Source organism: Sitophilus oryzae, unplaced genomic scaffold (genome assembly GCF_002938485.1).
Source record: "Sitophilus oryzae breed Bouriz unplaced genomic scaffold, Soryzae_2.0 scaffold_1494_pilon_pilon, whole genome shotgun sequence".
NCBI classification, from domain to species: Eukaryota; Metazoa; Arthropoda; class Insecta; order Coleoptera; family Curculionidae; genus Sitophilus; species Sitophilus oryzae.
Window position 1 is genome coordinate 1,087,221 of NW_022146163.1, and position 18,970 is coordinate 1,106,190.

General features: G+C 32.5%; 1 protein-coding gene across 1 annotated transcript; it reads right to left on the bottom strand.

Annotated features, from left to right (window-relative positions):
• Positions 1–1,020: 1,020 nt before the first annotated feature.
• LOC115877472 (suppressor of hairless protein) lies at positions 1,021–13,913 on the bottom strand. The gene is made up of 4 exons (XM_030893626.1): positions 12,578–13,913; positions 12,040–12,284; positions 8,647–8,854; positions 1,021–2,373 (listed from the first exon to the last, which is right to left on the bottom strand). Exons 1-4 carry the CDS (start codon positions 13,421–13,423, stop codon positions 2,161–2,163), a joined length of 1,512 nt encoding a protein of 503 aa, XP_030749486.1. The 5' UTR covers positions 13,424–13,913; the 3' UTR covers positions 1,021–2,160.
• Positions 13,914–18,970: the final 5,057 nt, after the last annotated feature.

Below are 18,970 nucleotides of genomic sequence, written 5' to 3' on the forward strand. Positions count from 1 at the left end.
TACCGTAAACTGTCCTGTTTCAATAATAAGCTTTATTAATCATGCAGCCTTACCATGTGTACAGACTATGGAGGCTAGAGGTTAGGAGAATCATCTTCGTATAGAATCGCATATTGAAAAGAGATCATCAAAGAAGGAACAATTAAGATTGCGCTGCTGTAGCAAAAGTTCTACATTTGAAAGAAGCACCAAAAATTTTTAGAACAGGAAATATAAGCGATACCAATTAAACTATAAGCACAGATCATACAGATTATAAACTTTGTTTTTTCTTTATAGTTTTTCGTGGTTCCAATTTTCGGAATCGGGCACTAGTTAGGATACTAGTTTGCGCACATAGCACGCCCACTTATGGCCTCTAAAATTGTGCACAGCGCCTGACCGGCACAGTTATTAGAGAGATATCGGAAAACCGAATAGCGTCATGCAGTATTTACGCGTACCTTATCATGGTTACGATATGCGCGTGTCAATTTTTAACGCAACACCCGCTAATAACATTACCGCCTGACGTAATTTGCAGATCAATTACACCAAGCCCTATTTCTAAATAACGTTTAAAAATTGCTTAAATGGGCATGTGCAGGTATTTGACAACCGGGGCCGACCGACGAGATCTTATATTTTAGGTTATGTTTGAATTGTTTTGAATTATTACTTTAGTTTTATTAGGTAATTTGATATTTAAGTAGCTGGGATTAGTTTTAATTAAATAAATATGGTCCAAAATATGGATTCCACCTCTTCCAATATTAAAGAACCTATAAAGAGGCTTAGGTTTACAGCAGATGACGACTTAGTCCTTCTAAGAGAATTTGTTGCTTGTTGCCCTAAACCCACTGCCAGACGTTGAACAATGAAGCACTGGAAATAAGCACTTTAGCACTTTAGTTTTAAAATACCTAGTAAACAAAACAATTTCAAAGTTTTAAATTCAAAGTTAGGTAAGTTTAAATAGCGGACGCGACGAGAACAAAATTCTTTCCGCTCCGATAACTATAAATGAAGAGAGTTAATACCACCTCACGTAAAGGAAATAACACCCTTATTAATGTCCATGCACGCTATTCGGTTTAGCGATATCTCTCTATTACTCTGTTTATTGTTATTTTACGCGAGTTTATCTGTGCTATTAGTTTCGTCATCGAACCACGGACGTATTCGGCGCCGGGCTGACTAATTGCAATTTAAATTTCCCGCTGCAAATTCAGGTGGTAGCTCTGCTGTAAAAAAAGTCAAATTGCCACATTTACTTATTAATTTCCTGACATTGTCATTCGTTTTGAAACTGTTTTTTTGGGTTTTCTTTGAAGAGTTTTTGGTTTGAATGAATTGTGTGGTGATACTTTAAGCTTAATATTTTTCACTAGCAGACCTTGCAGTCGAACGTTGTTCTTTTTAGAACCACTTTTAGTGTTAAATGTACAAGATGCCGCATCAGCTTAATAGCCGTTGCAAAAAACTTGTTTCCTAAAATATTTTGATTAAAAGAAACTATGTAAAAGTGGGCAACGCTGTGCCGGTCAAGCTTAATCACGTGAGCAAAAGTTTATTTCGTATGATCTATAAGTAGTTAAAAAGAGATATAGATAAACATGTGATTACTGAAGGCATGTGTTGCCACCCTTTTTTTTGATTAACTTCACTTTATTTATAATGACTAAATTCAGTTCGATTTTTTAATGCTTATTAGCTCTACTGTGGCCATTCAGCGAACCCATATTTTGCCCTTTTAGGTGATTACTTTTTCAGACGAGAAAGAAGTCCCATAAGAGATAATTTTCCTTACCTCTCTATCCTCAATAGATGTGTCTAAAGATGAAAAAAATATTGAACAAAAGCATTTAAAAATAACGTTTTAAATGAAATTCTTTCCATTAACTCAATATTTTTTTCCGATTTGATAAAAACCTTTGGACACATTGTACGTCTCTCTTTCAAGCTTTACAGATTATTCATGTGAATATATTGCGCCAAAAAATCACAGATTCCCTGTAAAAAAAACATCTAATTTACCAGGTCGAGTCAAAGCACGTTGCACGCGAAATCAGCGACATCCGGCTGGCTTCTTGTCACTATAACCACAGAAAACATGTCAAAAATGACAGATTCCCTGTGACTCGGTTATAAACAGAAAAAATCTAATTAATACCGATCAAATCAGTGCATGTTCCACGCGGAATCGGCGATGGCCGGCTGGCTCTGGGATTGAGCCACCACGGCTCCTCTTTGGTTCTGTCTCATGATGTCGTCGGCGGAATTACAGTGTGGCCTGGGCCCCGGTTCCGGAGTGTAGGTAAACGTCAGTCCAGTGGCGTAGATGATGCCGTCGTTACGGACGAGGGAGACGGGCACCTGGGTAGGCTGCCGAACCTGAAACAAATTAAACATTTGAAAAAAAGGATTTTTCATTGAAAAAAAAATTTGAAATATAAAAAAAGTTATTTTTTGCAAACACCACTGCGTAAAATCCAAAGGAAAACTAAAGGGAAATTAAAACAACTTTGGTTGTACGTCATCAATGACACCATGCGTCGTCTTATGTAGTTTGCTGGTGGTCGTATTATGATGTGCAACCAAAGTTATTTTAATTTCCCCATAGGTTGTTAGTGACTTTAATTCATAAAACAAATTTGTTTAAAGGTTGATTCATATACACGCGAATTGCGAATTGCGAATTTCGCAAAATAAATCCGGCGTTTATTTACGTAGTTCATATAATGATGAAATCCACAATTAATTCTAGGGATATTTCTGTTTTTAAACACATGTTGAAAATGTCACTAGTCAGGTTTATTTTTAGAAGTATATTTTTGTGTAATGACTGAAGTCTACTACTTATTTTTGGTGTAGAAGACGATCTATTGTTGTATATTTATTAATAAAAAACAACAAAAATAAAATACATAAGATAATTGAAGGGGTAACTGCAATAACCAGGCAGCTCCATTTTAAGAAATTTTGCTTGCTGCAATCAGCTCCCAAGAGCTACTCTGGTTTTTGCTGCAAACTGACAGCAAGTTAGCCCCAAATAACGTTGTCATTTATGTACTGTTAAAGGGCAATTCAGTAAAAATCTCATTTCGTTAAAAAGTGGAGCTGCCTGGTTATTACAGCCCCTTCAATTGGAACATGTGAAATATTTAAAAAGTATTTAAAACGTGAAAACATCAAGGTGAATATCACAATTTAGTGCAATAAATGAGATAAACAAAAATTAGAAACTACCATAGAATATCTATAAAGGATTTCGAGTCTCTGTGATTTTGAAAATTTTACAACATTACCAGTTTCCAATCAAAACATTCAACTTCGTACTGCAAATTAAAAAAAAACTAAATTAGATTGTAAAAAAATAAGTACCTAATAATGATTATGCACAATTTTTTCATATCTTTTCAGTTTCTTTCATCTTAACAAATGTTTATATTATGATAACCATAACAAGAAATAAATTAGCAGTGAATATTCGCAAGAATTAAATCAGTGTCTTTGATTTAAAAAAAATTGGCGCCGGGAGGCACGTATAGCCGCCCATACTAAAATATGTTAATAAAAAGTTGGTAGGCAGTTCTTTTAGTTTCAAAGTAAAGGGATTGTTCCTATTTTTTTTATCTCAAAAACTGCGACTTTGACTAATTTTGATGTTATTACATATTTTGTTGCAAATATTATTCCTAATCTTAAATTGAAAACCGCGTTTCGCTAGCTTACTGTAATTTTGGAGTTACGATTTTTTAAAATTTTTAACCCTCTCCCATACCCCCTTACCAACCCCCCACCCCCACCAAAAACTAATGGCCAGATTCTCGGGTGCCACAGTATTTTTGTGCTAAATTTGGTTAAAATCGGTTTAGCGGTTTTTGAGTTATCGTGTTACAGACAGACGGACAGATAAACAGACAGACAGACACCATGAAAATATTTTGTATTTAGGTCATTTTTGACCCAAATAACTCATTTTGAGTGAAATTAAAAAAAAACTTTTTTTGGCGATTTATAGCCTACCATACCTGTTGGTATGGTCGGCTAAAAAAGATCAATATATACATATATAAGGTCAATATTCCCACCCCCAGATTTTAAATTATGCCAATTCGCAAAATATTAAAACAACTTTCTGTCAATTTTGCCGTCTCTGTATTTTTTTGAAATTGAAAAAGAAAAAAATCTATTTAAAATGTCTAAATGTATCTATTCAGAAAATACTTTAACAGAGACATATCAATTAAAAACCGCTGACGCTCTGTAAAAATGACACCATAAAGGCGCGTTCACAACGGCTAACCTAACGCGCCTGTTGAAGTGTATTTTTTTAGCGCGTACAAAAGTATACGTTAAAAAAATGATTTGCACAGCGCGGAGCGGAGCGGCGCTGCCGGTGTAAACGCACCTTAATATGTTATTTTATCATTACTCTTGCTAAAAAATAACTTTTCTCTTTCAGTTGCAAAATAGTCTGTTTTTTTCGAAATGAACTCGTAATAAAGATATAGACATTATTATATCGATTTGGTCATTTTAGAAGTGTGGTCTGGATTTTAACGTGTAAGACAGTGATGTAGGCAGCTTAATGGAAAATCAAATGTATTAAAAAGAGATAACAGTTGGGTTGATATATTTCTTCTATGTGGGATTGCCGGATTTTGCGTCAAAAGTTCAAACCGCAAAAGTAAGCGTTTATGAAACATGTTCTAGGGTTGGAACCTTATTTTTCACAGTTTGTTATTTTACTACAGATGTAATAGATTAAATTCAGCTTAAATATATTATCTTCATTTCAGTAGTATATATGAAAGTTTTTAAAATAGTGTTAAGGTCAAGGTGTATTACTGGTTGCATAACCGCAACGGTGCATTGAGGAACCTGGCGAATTCGACAGAAAGTAAAAGAAAATTACAGAATTCTTTCTAAAATTCCAGAAACCATCGCCAGGGGGTATATAAGGCCCGCACTTTGACAGTTGGAGCAGTCTGAAGATAGTCTGAAGTTTGAATATACCGCGAAATACCGTTAGAGTAATAGTAGTTGCATAAATTGTGTTGTAAATAGTATAAGTTGTGTGTACAACGTGAGACAAATAAATTCGTTAAGTATTTTATCGTGAGTTTAAATAGTGGACCCACGGAATCCGTAACAATAGTTTATTTTTTTTACACAAATTTTCCTACAACGTAAAAAGCGGCAACACTGTATGCCGCTTTTGATTTTGTCTCTATGTCTGTCAACCGGTCATTTATATTATTCGCTGTCTTACACGTTAAAATCCAGACCACACTTCTAAAATGACCAAATGGGTATAGTCTATATATCCAACGAATATAAAACATTTAATGACAGTATTAAGTCCTTTTAATTAACAACAATTTTAAAATATCATGATAAAAAATTAAAGCAATTACTGAAATTATTTTTGATTTAACTTTAACCGCAAGTTAAATACACAATCACATAATAAATAATAAATAAAAAGAAAAACATGTGTACTAAGTACTTAAATAAATATTAATCATTACTATGAAACAGGTCTGGTATGTGTTATCTTATCTGAGTCATTAATTAACAATTAATTAATTATAAATACAAATTTAAGACCTGATCCACAAATCTCTTGAGATATGGCATTGAAATATTTCTAAATTTTACAGGCTGATACCGATACCAATAAAATATCAAGTGATTTGCGATGGTAAATACCGGGTGCATCTCAAAAGTGGCCCACCCCTATAACTTTTTTATTTCTTCAGATAAAACAACGAAATTTGGTATGTTAGTATATGTCATAAATCGAGATTGACTTGAATTGTTTTCCGGTTTTACCGGAAATGACTACAACTTTTGATTTTTAAATGGCACCCTCGCTGTTTTTTTACTTTATTCGATTGAAAATGACACTCTGAATAGAATGACATATCATACGCCAACTTTTGACATCGTTCGTAACGACAATTTGACTCGAAATACCAAGTGTGTGGTATCAAATTATTCGTAAAAAATTCTTTTTCCAAATATCCACACAAATATGAGCCACCCTCGTTCCATTTGAAAAAATTGAGACATGATTAAAAATACGATTCGGGCATCTTTTAACCGGTCAGGACAAGACACTAAAAACATTAGACGATCAAATCTATTTTTCCAAGGCTCCTTGATTAAAAATTAGTGTTTTTAACACAGCCATGGCACTCTAGATTGAAATTTAAAATGCAATTTGTTTTTGAACGAATATTTCAAAAGTTGACATATGATATGTCATTCGATTCAGAATGTCATTTTCTATCGAATAAAGTAAAAAAAATACCGAGGATGCCATTTAAAAACCAAAAGTTATAGTCATTTCCGGTGAAACAGGAAGTGACCGAAAACACTGAATACGTCAATCAATCCTAATTTATGTCATATACTAACATACCAAATCTCGATTTTTTATCTGAAAAAAATTAAAAAGTTATAGGAGTGAGCCACTTTTGAGATGCAGCCGGTATAGATTAATACAATATGATCGAAAAAAAGTCGTCAAGACGGCTGAGGATTGACAATCTGAGATAATTTTGGCGAGGTCAAGCCCTAGACGTTATTACTTGGCGTACTCTTGTTTATTTTAATGGCTCTTACTGCCAGTTGGCGTTAAGAATGTTGTGTTGTGTTGTCTAGAAACGTTCTATCCTTTTTTAATCTTTCTCTAGTTAGTGTTAATTTTGACAAGTTTTATGACAATTTTAATCAGTATATCCATATTCAGGGTATTATGAAACTCCATCTGTAAGTTAGTCTCGTTTTTTTTAATATATTCATGTAGGCATCTTCGGTATCAGGACAGGTACTTTTGAAATATTCCGGTACCGGTAATCGGTATCGTCTTGATACAAACCCTACTTTTTTACATACCGGTTGTGGTACCGGTACCGGAAAACCGTTGTTTCTGCATTGTGATTATACGAAGATCTATCTGAAATCCGAAATTTTTTTTGTGACTTTTTCAATCAGTCTGATAAGGTGTTTTTCGCAAATTAACACAGGAGTATTACCATATACGTATTACTTTTTACAAATATACTCAGCCTAATCTCCAAAAAGTGAAGCCCAAACAGTGAAAGAACAATATGGAATTCTGCATAAGTCTATTTCACCCGGATATTCATTTAACTGAGAATGCCTCACCTGAAGAAGTTTTCATTGGTCGATGTTTTTAAAGGGAAGTGGTTGACTGACATTTCCCCTAACCTTCAATTTTATTTATATTTTTATTATTTATAACACATTATCATGGAGTTGGAAAAATATCAAAAAATAGTTGGAAACAATAAACTAAACAAAATCACTCTTTTACGCGCACAAATACAAAGTAATCCAAACAGAACTAAAACAACAATCAATCGGAGTTTGGCGCAATCGCAGTTCAATCCATACCCGGGTGAAATAGACTTATGCAGTTTTAATATGGAGCTGGGTTATGTTGTCTTTTTCTTACGGCACAGAAATTGCACACGGGGTTAAATAGGGAACCCTGAGTATATTTGTAAAAAGTAATACGTATATGAGTATTACAGGCAGGTTAGGTTAGGTTAGGTTGTGATTTTAGTGTTGTAGGTTAGGACTGGGTAGTCGTATTAAAAAGTCACAATTAAAATCTTAAGACCAAACATGAATATAGGGAATTCATGTGTAACGAATAAAAAGAGAATGTATTGGTCCCCTTATTCATTCAGTCATAAAAATGACAATACCTAAGTACCTCTTTTTTTTTTCGCATTTTTTCAGCAGAGTCTGGAGTCAAAACAAAAACATTATTTCAAAACATTGATCATTTAAATTTAGTGAAACAAACCGTTTAATTTAATTTTGTATTTTACGTATTGTAACAATGATAATATATGATTTTTCTAGCAAAAAAAAATTACAAAAATGTTTCTATTAACTCTTGTCAATACATGTCCCGCTATTTCATTGAATCTTGATTAACCCTGTACACATATGACGGATTATTTTTATAATTATACACAATTTAAAGGCCAAGCTGTTATCTTTATTATGTACATCTGTTATCTCAAAATATCTGAACAAACAATAATCAAATTAAAGTATCAATCCGCGATTTTACAGTTAGTATTTTTTAAGATCATAAAATCACCCTCTAGAATCTGTAGACAGTGATATTGATATTTGGCTCAATTTCAAAACCCAAATAGTCGTTTTTTTAATCAGTCACATTGTTTGCATCTAAGATAAAGAAAGCAAATAGTAAAAAAAGTGCAATCTTGTTTTCTGGCTGTAAAGATAATATAAACTCTTTAAATCTTAATTTCGATCAATTATTAATCAAAATTACATACTTTTTGATTGACCTTTAACTCAGTTAAACATCAACAAAATTAGATAAAAGGTCTAGGCATGACAAAAGGGGACAAAACAGCTAGCATCTAAAATTTAACTGAAAAAAAAACATTTACTGTTTAATTAACATATAAGACAATATCTGCCACTGTAATGTATTATCTCAATGGACAGACTATAATTCTTTAACGCAACAATTTTTTTCAAACAAAAATACCTAGGGGATGTCATCGATCGTCATTTCCAAGCCAACTTAACGCATTTTTCTTCAATCATACAGTAGATACATTTTAATAACTAAAAGACACTCACCCACAACCATTCTCCCCTAAACTGCGATATGTCCGGCACAACGCACAGCATACTCTCCTGGCACCTGTACATCGTTTCGGCCTCGACGTCACCAAACCATACTTGCAAAGATGGCGAGAAGTTGTCACCTGTCAGCTCTAACATAGCCACATCTCCACCGCCATTCAGGAGAAGACTGTGGACTATCGGCACCGGCGTCACAGGTGATCTGCAAGAGAATTGTTTCGGATATTTTAAAAAGTTAAAAGTGAATTTGATTTGAAATTTTTCGGATTTGTTGGGCAATTTTGAGCTTATTTTATGTTATTAATTATTTATTCTCTATATTTGATATCAATTAAACTTTTAGTTACGTAATCGAGAGCCCGATTTTTAAATTCATTGTTGCCAACCATGGACATATTCGGCGCCGGGCTGACTAACTGGAATTTAAATTTCCCGCTGAGGATTCAGATGGAAGCTCTGCTTGTGGCTCTGCTGTAAAACATGTCAAGTTGCCACATGTATTTATTTATTTCCTGACATTATCATTCTTCGTTTTGACATTTTAGTTTTGTATTACGAGTTTTTGGTTTAAATGAATTGTGTTATAATACTTTAAGCTTAAAATTTTTTACAAGCAGACCTTGCAGTCATTTTAGAACCTCTTTTAGTGCGAAGTGTACAAGATATCTTAATAGCCGTAAAAAACTCATCGCAACTTTATTAGAATAGGGTCATATACCAATAGGGTCATTACTACCGCTTTCCCATGCGAAATGGGAAAGCGGTAGTAATGACCCTTTCTGTCCCTTAAGCCCTGTTAAGAAGGTGAGTTTTGTTGATGTAAATAATAACTGTTTATACATATATTTATAATTAATTTATTTTTGTTTCCTAAAATATTTTGATTGAAAGAAAATATAGAAGTGGTCAACGCTGTGCCGGTCAAGTTTAATCACGTGACTAAAAGTTTATTTGGTATGAACTTTAGGTATATTATTCCTTACTAATATAATTGGACTTATAAAAATTAATGTTAAAATTATATCCAAACTTCTGAAGTTCTCATGTTAGTCATACAGAAATAAAAAAATGTAGTTAACTAGTTAATTGATATTCAAATGATGAAATCTATTTAATATGATAAAACTTGTGATATGCTTTGAATTATTTTCCTTAATAAAAATAAAAAACATTATTTTAATATATTTTCACACCATTTAATATACAGGGTGTTCCTTAATGACATGCTAATATTTAAGGAGGCGATTCTTGCACCTATTCTAAAAAAAAACTTCATATGAATACCTATATGTCCTAAACATCTTAACTTTTGAGATACAGGGTGGTAAAATTTTCTAAAAAATAACTTTTTTTATAACACATATCTCTGATGTTATTATCGTTATCTTGATGAAACTTCATAGGTACATGTTTTCTATGCATCAAAATCAATCAATCAATCAATTTACTTATTTTAGGAATTCAAAACATTACATATTATGATGTCTTTTTTCATGTACAAAAATATTTATTTATTTCAACCAGTGCCGTCAATACGGGTTTTATAAGGAATATTTTTGGAGAAAAAATGGTACGCCACTGACTTGGTTTAAAATAAATATTTTCAAAATCTTCATTCTCTCGTCCGACGCATGATTTTTGTATAAAAAAAATTAAATCATTGTACTTCAGGGTCAAATCGCTAAAAATCTGATCCATCTATGATTATTGTGTGAATATTTTGTTGATGTTTGACCATCAAAATCTTAAAAATAAAGAAGTTGCCTAAAATGTGTGGCAATAAGGATATAGTATAATCCTTTATCTTTAATTTCCTTTTTCATTTGTGAAAATACCTAGCCAGTTTTACATAAAATGTTAAATGCCGAACGCTTATTTTGCTACACTTTTGGACTAGCGAAATGGACTCTAATGTCTAATGCCCCCCCATCATTATATTACAAAAAAATACTCAAAAATAAAAAAAGGAAAATGTTTTAGAACTTATCATTTGTCAGGTATTCAATAACAGTAAACAGTTAGGTATATAAACTTAAATTACTTAAGTGTCTGAATTTAAAGTCCCATTTTCATAATTTCACATAATTATTTGTTATTATTTACCTATTTACCAAAAACCAAATGTACTTTTAAATTGTCTGTCTGTATCTGAATGTTTTTTTCTGTTAAACTAAAAAATGTTGTCAGAACTTTTTAGTATATCTTTAACATTTTTTCACAAATATAATCATTGACAAAATAATATATAATTATTTTATAGTGTTTTATTTTAAAAATATATATTTCTGGATATATCATTATAAATTTTCGAAAATATTTCATGTTATTTTTCCAAAGATATGAAAAATTTTTAAAATATTTTTATAAATACTTTAGAAACTTGTAGAAGTATTAAATATTAAGAAACAAATATTTTTCAAATAAAGAAAATCAATATATCAGGGAATACTATACTATATTGATATAATATACCCATTTCTTAAATTTAAACTGTTTTTCTCAAAATGTCTTCTCTTAGCAAATTATTCAAATTTTTTGCATATATATTTTATTTATCATATTTATAAACCACAAAATAAACAAATTATATATAAACCACAACAGGTTTCAAGCAAATCTTGACCAGTATACTGGGCCATTAATTTTTTCAATATTCTTCCAGAGAGTATCAGGGGCCTACCTTACAATTCTGTTACTTTTTATTTTACTTTTATTTTAGTCCCATTTTACTTTTATGACGAGTGTCGCACAGATTTTGACTAAATTGTTTAATGAATTTTAAAAACCGTGGGTTTTATCTTGTGAATTTTGCATTGTAAAACTTTTGATAATATGTTAGTGCTTTTTTGTATTTTTTCACATTTAAGTTTTCGATTTTATATAGTATATTGTTGTTATATATTGACAGTGTAAACTTTTTTTTGTACTGGCATGAATGAATAAATAAATAAATAAATTTTACAATCATTTTTACCATTTTGTTTTTATAGTTTCTAATTAAGTACCATTTGACAAGTCTTATGATCAGTATACTTTCAATCTTGATAGATAAAAAACCTCACCAAACCAAACCTCACAGAAAATTACCTTTCAATCGGCTGTTAGGTATCAGAGCCAGAACAATAATTAAAAATGTTGGCAATACACAGTATTTTATAATTTAAGAAAAGTCCATTATATGGATATGCCTTAAATGATATGTTAATTAACCACATAATAAAAAAATAAGATATTAATAAATCTGATCAATATTTTACCTGAGCAAATTTCTTTTGAATGAGCTGTCAACTATCAAAGCCAACTTGATCATAAAATGTTTTGATTATAAGGACAATATTTTTATACTTAAAAGTAAAAATACATGGTTAGATATGATCAATATTTTACCTGACAGGTCCCATGCCTTCATAGAATTGATACTCAGCCTTATCAGTGGAGATGATTGTCCAGCACGCGCCATCATTGATCATCTCTTTATTTGGTTCTTTGGGACATGGAGTGGCTTGGAACTGAATGATCCTCTCTTGTGACAGACACAGATACATTCGTTCGGTGTCTTTCATGTAAAAGGCACATTTGTGAAGTTGAGACACTGGATCGTCAGCTTCCAAAAGAGCTTGTTGTTTGTCAACCTATTAAAAATATTCATACTACATATTAACATAGGTTGATGCTTGAAAAACCATTATGTTATACAAATAATTAAATCACTATGCTCTTTAATGATACCACTTGACATTTCTATCAGATAGTTAAAAACTGTTGAACTATTTCATAATATTTGAGCTGTGATATTTTCTGTTAGAATTTAATGTAATTTAAATTATTAATTATAATAAAAATTATAAAAATGGATTGTTTATTTAAGGCTTTACACAATTCAAAATATTTGCATTGTTAATAAAAATGTTAAGAAGCTACCTACCTTTCTTATAATTAATCTTGGTAAAGCCATACCCGTAACTGAACAAACTAACTTAACCGTTGAGCCATAGTGTATATAACCATCCCGAACTTGAAATTCTTCACTCTCAGATTCATTATCGTCCAAAAGATGTATCGTAAATGCACCCCACTGTGTCGAACTGGCATGAAAATGTCCATTTTCCACATGTAAATACCTTGTTGAAACAGTCTGTGATCTTAACCTATTAAATAGAGCCACTTTAGTCCCACTAGCTATACACAAATCTGCATTTTTAAGACTTTGCTTCTTCTTCGAAGGTTTCGATATAACTTTAATCCTTTTACTGTGAAACACACCAATATCATGCCCGGAACCGTAGAACATTTTCACTGACAACATAAAATGTTTTCGTTTATCAGAGTCCGATATGTATAGAGTCTTTGCTGCACAATACTGCTTGCCATTATTCAGATCTAACTGCTGCATGTCTTGGTCGGAGTTTCCAATGCCGATAAATGCACAGAGCTGTGAAGCCTGCTCTGATTCACCCTCTCGAAGCATTTGTTCTTGGCGTAACCTCCAGCCGTCACCGAAAAGGTATATACAGGGTGGTGGACAGAAGAACCTTTTTTCATTTCCGTATGATTTTTGAGCAACTTTTGCATGTAGAATAACGATAACCATGTCGGATCTTTCTCGCAAATACTTCTCCATCGCTTCTCTGGTTAGTCTCCTGTCTTCTCCCCGATAACCTCCGGGAACGACGGCTCCGGCAAACCGGGGGTACATAGCCCCATGTTGTGGCGGTGGAGTTGGTGGCGACTGTGCGTGAGCTATACCCGGTAAACCGTACTGATGGGGCATTTTCGGAAAATGGGATATCAAAACACGGCCACATAAGTACCAAACATTAAGCGGTTTTGGGTTAAATCACTTTCTCTGTAATTAAACACTGGTCCGTCATCGAGAATCACTACCGACTCGAGATACGCTTGTTATTGCTGGCGTTTAAAACATTTTTAACTGAGAATGCGTAACTAGGAGATACTCTTCGCGGCTACCGCCGTACGTGAGAACCAAAAGCTGTTCATTTCCCCTTCTTTTCGTCGTTCATCATGCTATGCTACCTCATTTCTCCGTTTTGAAAAACACCTGTTTACGACTTGATTTTTTCCGACAGTCTGACCAACAACCCTCTCTGCGGGAGCTTTGAAATTTCTCACACCATTCTCGATTACAATCTTCAAGGAATACTAAATGAATACTAACAACGCTAACAACTAAAACATTTATAATCTAAAGTAAACAACCTATGTAACGATACTTGTGTGATAACAGTTTGAATTTTGACAAACATATCAAAGTTATTTCTGTTTTGTTATGTTGGCAATCTGAACATGGAATGTGCACATTTCGTCATTACGAGGGCTTGTTGAAAAGTGTGATAATTTAGAAAGCAGGGGTGGAAATAATTAAAATCAATATAATGAAGAAATAAAAGGATTATTATTTTAATTATATTTGATTTTATCTATGCTTTAGTAATTGTATTGTCAAATACTATTATTTGACTGATTTATCCGTTATTTTGTGAGTGTATTTTTATAAGTTTAAATAAAACACGAGTACAAAGTTAGAGTTATTTAAAGCTTACGCAGAAATAGTACCGTATGATCGAAAAAAAAACGGTGTCCAGTTGGCTGGGAAATAACGATCCATGACATTTCCCATATAAATTTACAAATGAAATGACAGCGATCTTCATTTCATAGCCATCGCTAACGCCGTTTTTTTCGATTATACGGTATATTGTTTTACAATACCCAAACCGCTGGAGATATAGTATATACATACAGGGTGTCCGAAAAATGCACGGCCTAATTTCACGCCTTCAATTCATTTCAAGATATTCTAATAAAGTTGTGATGAGTTTTTTAGGCTTAATGACTTCTTATACACTTCGCACTAAAAGAGGTTCTGAAAAGAACAATGATCGAGTGCAAGGTCTGCTAGAAAAAAAAATTAAACTTAAAATATCACAACACAATTCGTTTAAACCAAAAACTCGTAATACAAAACTCAAGGGTCAAAACGAATGACAATGTCAGAGTCGGGAAGTAAATAAATAAATGTGTGTGTGGCAAAAAATTCAACTGCATTTGAAATTTTATTAATTTTTCTTTAAAACGGTAAAAAAAATTGAAAAACTATAAACAATATTAAGTTATTAACCATTTTAGAATAAGCAAAAACTTTTTAAAGAACCCATAAAGGATTCTTGCTATAAGATTTAAAAAATAACCAATACGGCCCTATGTAAAACGCCTGTATATTTTTTATTTCTGGAAAAAAATAAAGTCATATATTTTCTCTCCGACTCAGTTCTGTATTAAGATAAAACACCCAGTATATGATACTAGCTACTGCTCGCAAATCGGTTCCTCGATTTGAAAGTATCCATATTTATGGATTCCATGAATTCGGTCCCTTTTAATTGACTAACACATGGCACACAGATATCTGTCTTAAAAGGGATTAATATGGGAAATATGCCCCCGCAGCCCGCAGCTATTTTGACTCGCACTCAAGGGATCAAATAATCAAATCAAATCAAATTTATTATGTTAATATACGGAAAAAAAATCAGGGGATCGATTTGGTGTCGAATCAAAATAATTCACCTAAATTTTTAGCTCTTTAACTCAAACGGTTTTCGAGATTTTCAATAAACCTATTTTTTCAATTTTATTTTTATTTTTATAGTAAAATTCCAAATTAATTAATGATGATTTTTTTTCCAATTCTTAGAAGTCTAAGACATGAAGAAATAATATGATCATGATTCTTAAACAAAAAGCCGATTTTTAGCGGAGGAAAGAAAATTAAAATGTTCATTTTTTTAACCTTTGTGAAATTAGTCACTCACTAAAAATCGCCAGAAAATGTCTTTTATACTTCTTTACACTCAGGAATTTTTTAGAATTTTTTGAAGTGGTGGAACAATATGAAAAAAATTAAAAACTCATTTTTTTTCTAAAATCTTCTGGGACTCGTTTTTTTATAATAATCTATATGTTTATTTCTGACAAGGATGTATTTTTAATGAAAAAATATTTTCTACTCACTTTTTTAAACTAAACAAAAATACAAGTTAGTAAAAACAGAAGATTTTAGAAAAAAATGAGGTTTTATTTTTTTTTGATATTGTTCCAGCACTTCAAAAAATTCTAAAAACGATTTTTAGTGAGTGACATATTTCACGAAGGTTAAAAAAATGAACATTTTAATTTTCTTTCCTCCGCTAAAAATCGGCTTTTCGTTTAAGAATCATGATTAGGGAATGCAATCCTGCAAATGCTGGATCCCGCAAATGCGGGATCCCTCTGAGATTCCGCGGGATCAAAGTTGCGGTATTTACCGTGCGGGATCCGCGGGATCGACCCATTACTACTGAGTCACCGAATCGATCTGGATCAGGGTCAAACCGTTTCGTTCCGGGCCGATGCGTCGACGGTCGGAACCTAAGGTCGGAACCCGGGGGATTCCCCTTACGGCTTGGCCATTAAAAATAAGTGAAACAAACAGGTTACTTGTTAAATTTCTTTCTGGCGTATGTGCGTAAGTGAAGAAAAGCGTTTAACTAGTACTTGTGGACAATTTCGTCAAATAAACTGCCGGACATATGTAATTATCGGGACAAGCAAAATTTTATGGAAAATTTAAAGTTGAATAGGTATCTCTTGAACTAAAAAAGATTTTGGGATGCGGTTTGGACCAGGTTTTAGATGCATCTATTGTGATTAAGATGCTATATGGTTTTCGAAAATATATTTAGCGAATTCTCGTATACAGGGTGTTTTATAAGAGTGTGAAAATTTGGTCAAGAATCTTTTTTGCCGCAAATTTACAATTTTTAAAAAATCGAAATTTTTACCAAGTACGACTAATCTGTATTGAAATTAGAAAAAACCATTTGAGAGGTTATTTTTTTTTTATTTTAAGAAAAATACGACGTTTTTTTTGAAAAATATGCATTTTTAGTCATACGTATGGTCCTAAATGGTACAAAAAGCTTTGTACATTCTGCATATGCCAAAAAATTATTGATATAGAGTGTATCTAAAAGCAGATAACTAACACAAGTTAAAAAAAAACTTCAACATAATATAGTTGAATAATATTTTTATTTATAAAATAAGTAGATAAATTATAATAAAATTTGAGTTTATTTAATATTAAATATATTTTTTGAACACCCTGTATACATCGGTCCAAATTTCTGTACAGCTAGTTTAAGATACACGCTATATCAATATATTGTCCAATATATGGCCAATATATGGCCTGTATATAGGCCAATATATGGCCTATGCAAAATGTACAATGCCTTTTGTACTATTTAGGACCAAATGTATGACTTTTGTCTATAGTCCCGCAATTTTGCGGATCCGCGGGATTGACTGCTTTAATCCCGCGGGTTTGCGGGATTGAGATTTTGGTGCGGGATTGCATTCCCTAATCATGATCATATTATTTTTTCATGTCTTAGACTTCTAAGAATTAGAAAAAAATCATCATTAATTAATTTTGAATTTTACTATAAAAATAAAAATAAAATTGAAAAAACAGATATTTTTGAAAATCTCGAAAACCGTTTGAGTTAAAGAGCTAAAAATTTAGGTGAATTATTTTGATTCGACACCAAATCGATCCCCGGAGTGCGCTGACTCGCAAAAGCCACGGGGGCAGATTTCCTATATTAATCCTATTAATCCGCGACTATACCCTTTATAGTTATTTATTTTTAAAAGCGGGCATTTTCTAAATCAAAGCCTTTTTAAACATGCTGTTTCATTCCCGACCGTGTTTTTTATTGCTTACATTATTTTTTATTTGTAATTTTCATTTCAATTTATTAAATTAATGTATATCTGTTAACTGGTTTTTATTTAACGAACCAAAATTACTAAAATAAAAAGAATATCCTCCCATTTCGAGTCTGAAATAATTCCACAAATTGGAATATAATTATCAACCCTCATAAATTCAGAAATTCTTTTCAGATTGCCTCGGTATAGCGCGATTCCCACGCCCGTCTTCTGAAGCTAGGGCAGCGGAGCTTTTGTAATGACCCGCGCTCCAGTGGTAGAAAATAAGTATTTGTCGGAGCTAAAATATATTTTTGGTTGAGGGGGGTCTACCCTTGTTTATTTTGTATTATGTTTATTTTATGTATAGAAGGGTTGAACAAAATTGAGAGGTTGGTTCTTATAGATTAATCAATAGTGGTTAAAGAGAGCTATGGGGTCATGGCTGGCTCTCCCTCTAGTTAGGGTTTCCATAAAGGCTTTTGGAAATTCCGGACAAGTGAAATCAGAAATCTGGACACAATCCGGACAAGATCCAGACGTTGCAAAAAAGAAACTATAATTTATTTATTTATGAACTTTTATAGGATGCAAATAATAACCCCGGAATCAACAAAATGTAAACCAAAAAAACATTCACTTTCCAGGAGTGCACCAAAAGCGTAAAATTTGAGTGCCAAAATATAGAAATTGATACTTTCGAATATGCATCGGTTAAGTTAGAGCTGTAGCATCGTAGAGACTAAAATCTAATTCAACAAAGTAACTGAGAAATTAATTCTACTATAACTGATATATAAAATATTTTACTAAGATAAATTGATTTTGCGATCAGATTTTCCGGACGCTTTTCCAAATCCGTGCCGGATCGCCCGGACACTTTAAAAATCCGGACGTACAGAAACACTACCTCTAGCTCAGAATTAATTGTAAAAATAAAAGCAAACTGAAAAATCTCCATTAGTAGGAAGAGATCCATAGAGTAAGAAGGAAAACAAAGGCGTTACAAAGATAAAAGAGATATGTTTACAAAATGTTTATGAAAGCGACATGGCGGCAGTAAACTATTAGTCTAAGAGCGGGCTACATAAAAAAACCTTATCATCGTTACATGGCGAATTTTTCTTGTGAAGTATCCTTTTGTGTGGTTATTACGAAATAGTATCTAAGGAAATAGTAATGTCTGCCAGCGCAATCCCGGGGCTGGCTTGAAGCGTACGCGGCCAATCGAAAGGGTGAAATTTTGACACTAAAAATATTATACGGTGCACAAGTTATAATTGCGAAAATAGCTTTCATTTATTATTAAGAAACGTGAAAAAATGCCGACAGACAACGCGAAAGAGGCATGAAATTTTGAAAAAAAAATTATGGCATACATGTATGCCGATTGGTGGAATGTCATATTTATTTATTTTAAAAGCAGTATGCAAAAGGGCAGACAAAGAGTCTTAAATAAGTGCAAATACTTTTAAGAGTGATATATTTCGACCCCAGGCACAACTATGAGTTTTTTCCTCGCAAAAAAAGATGTTGAAAATAG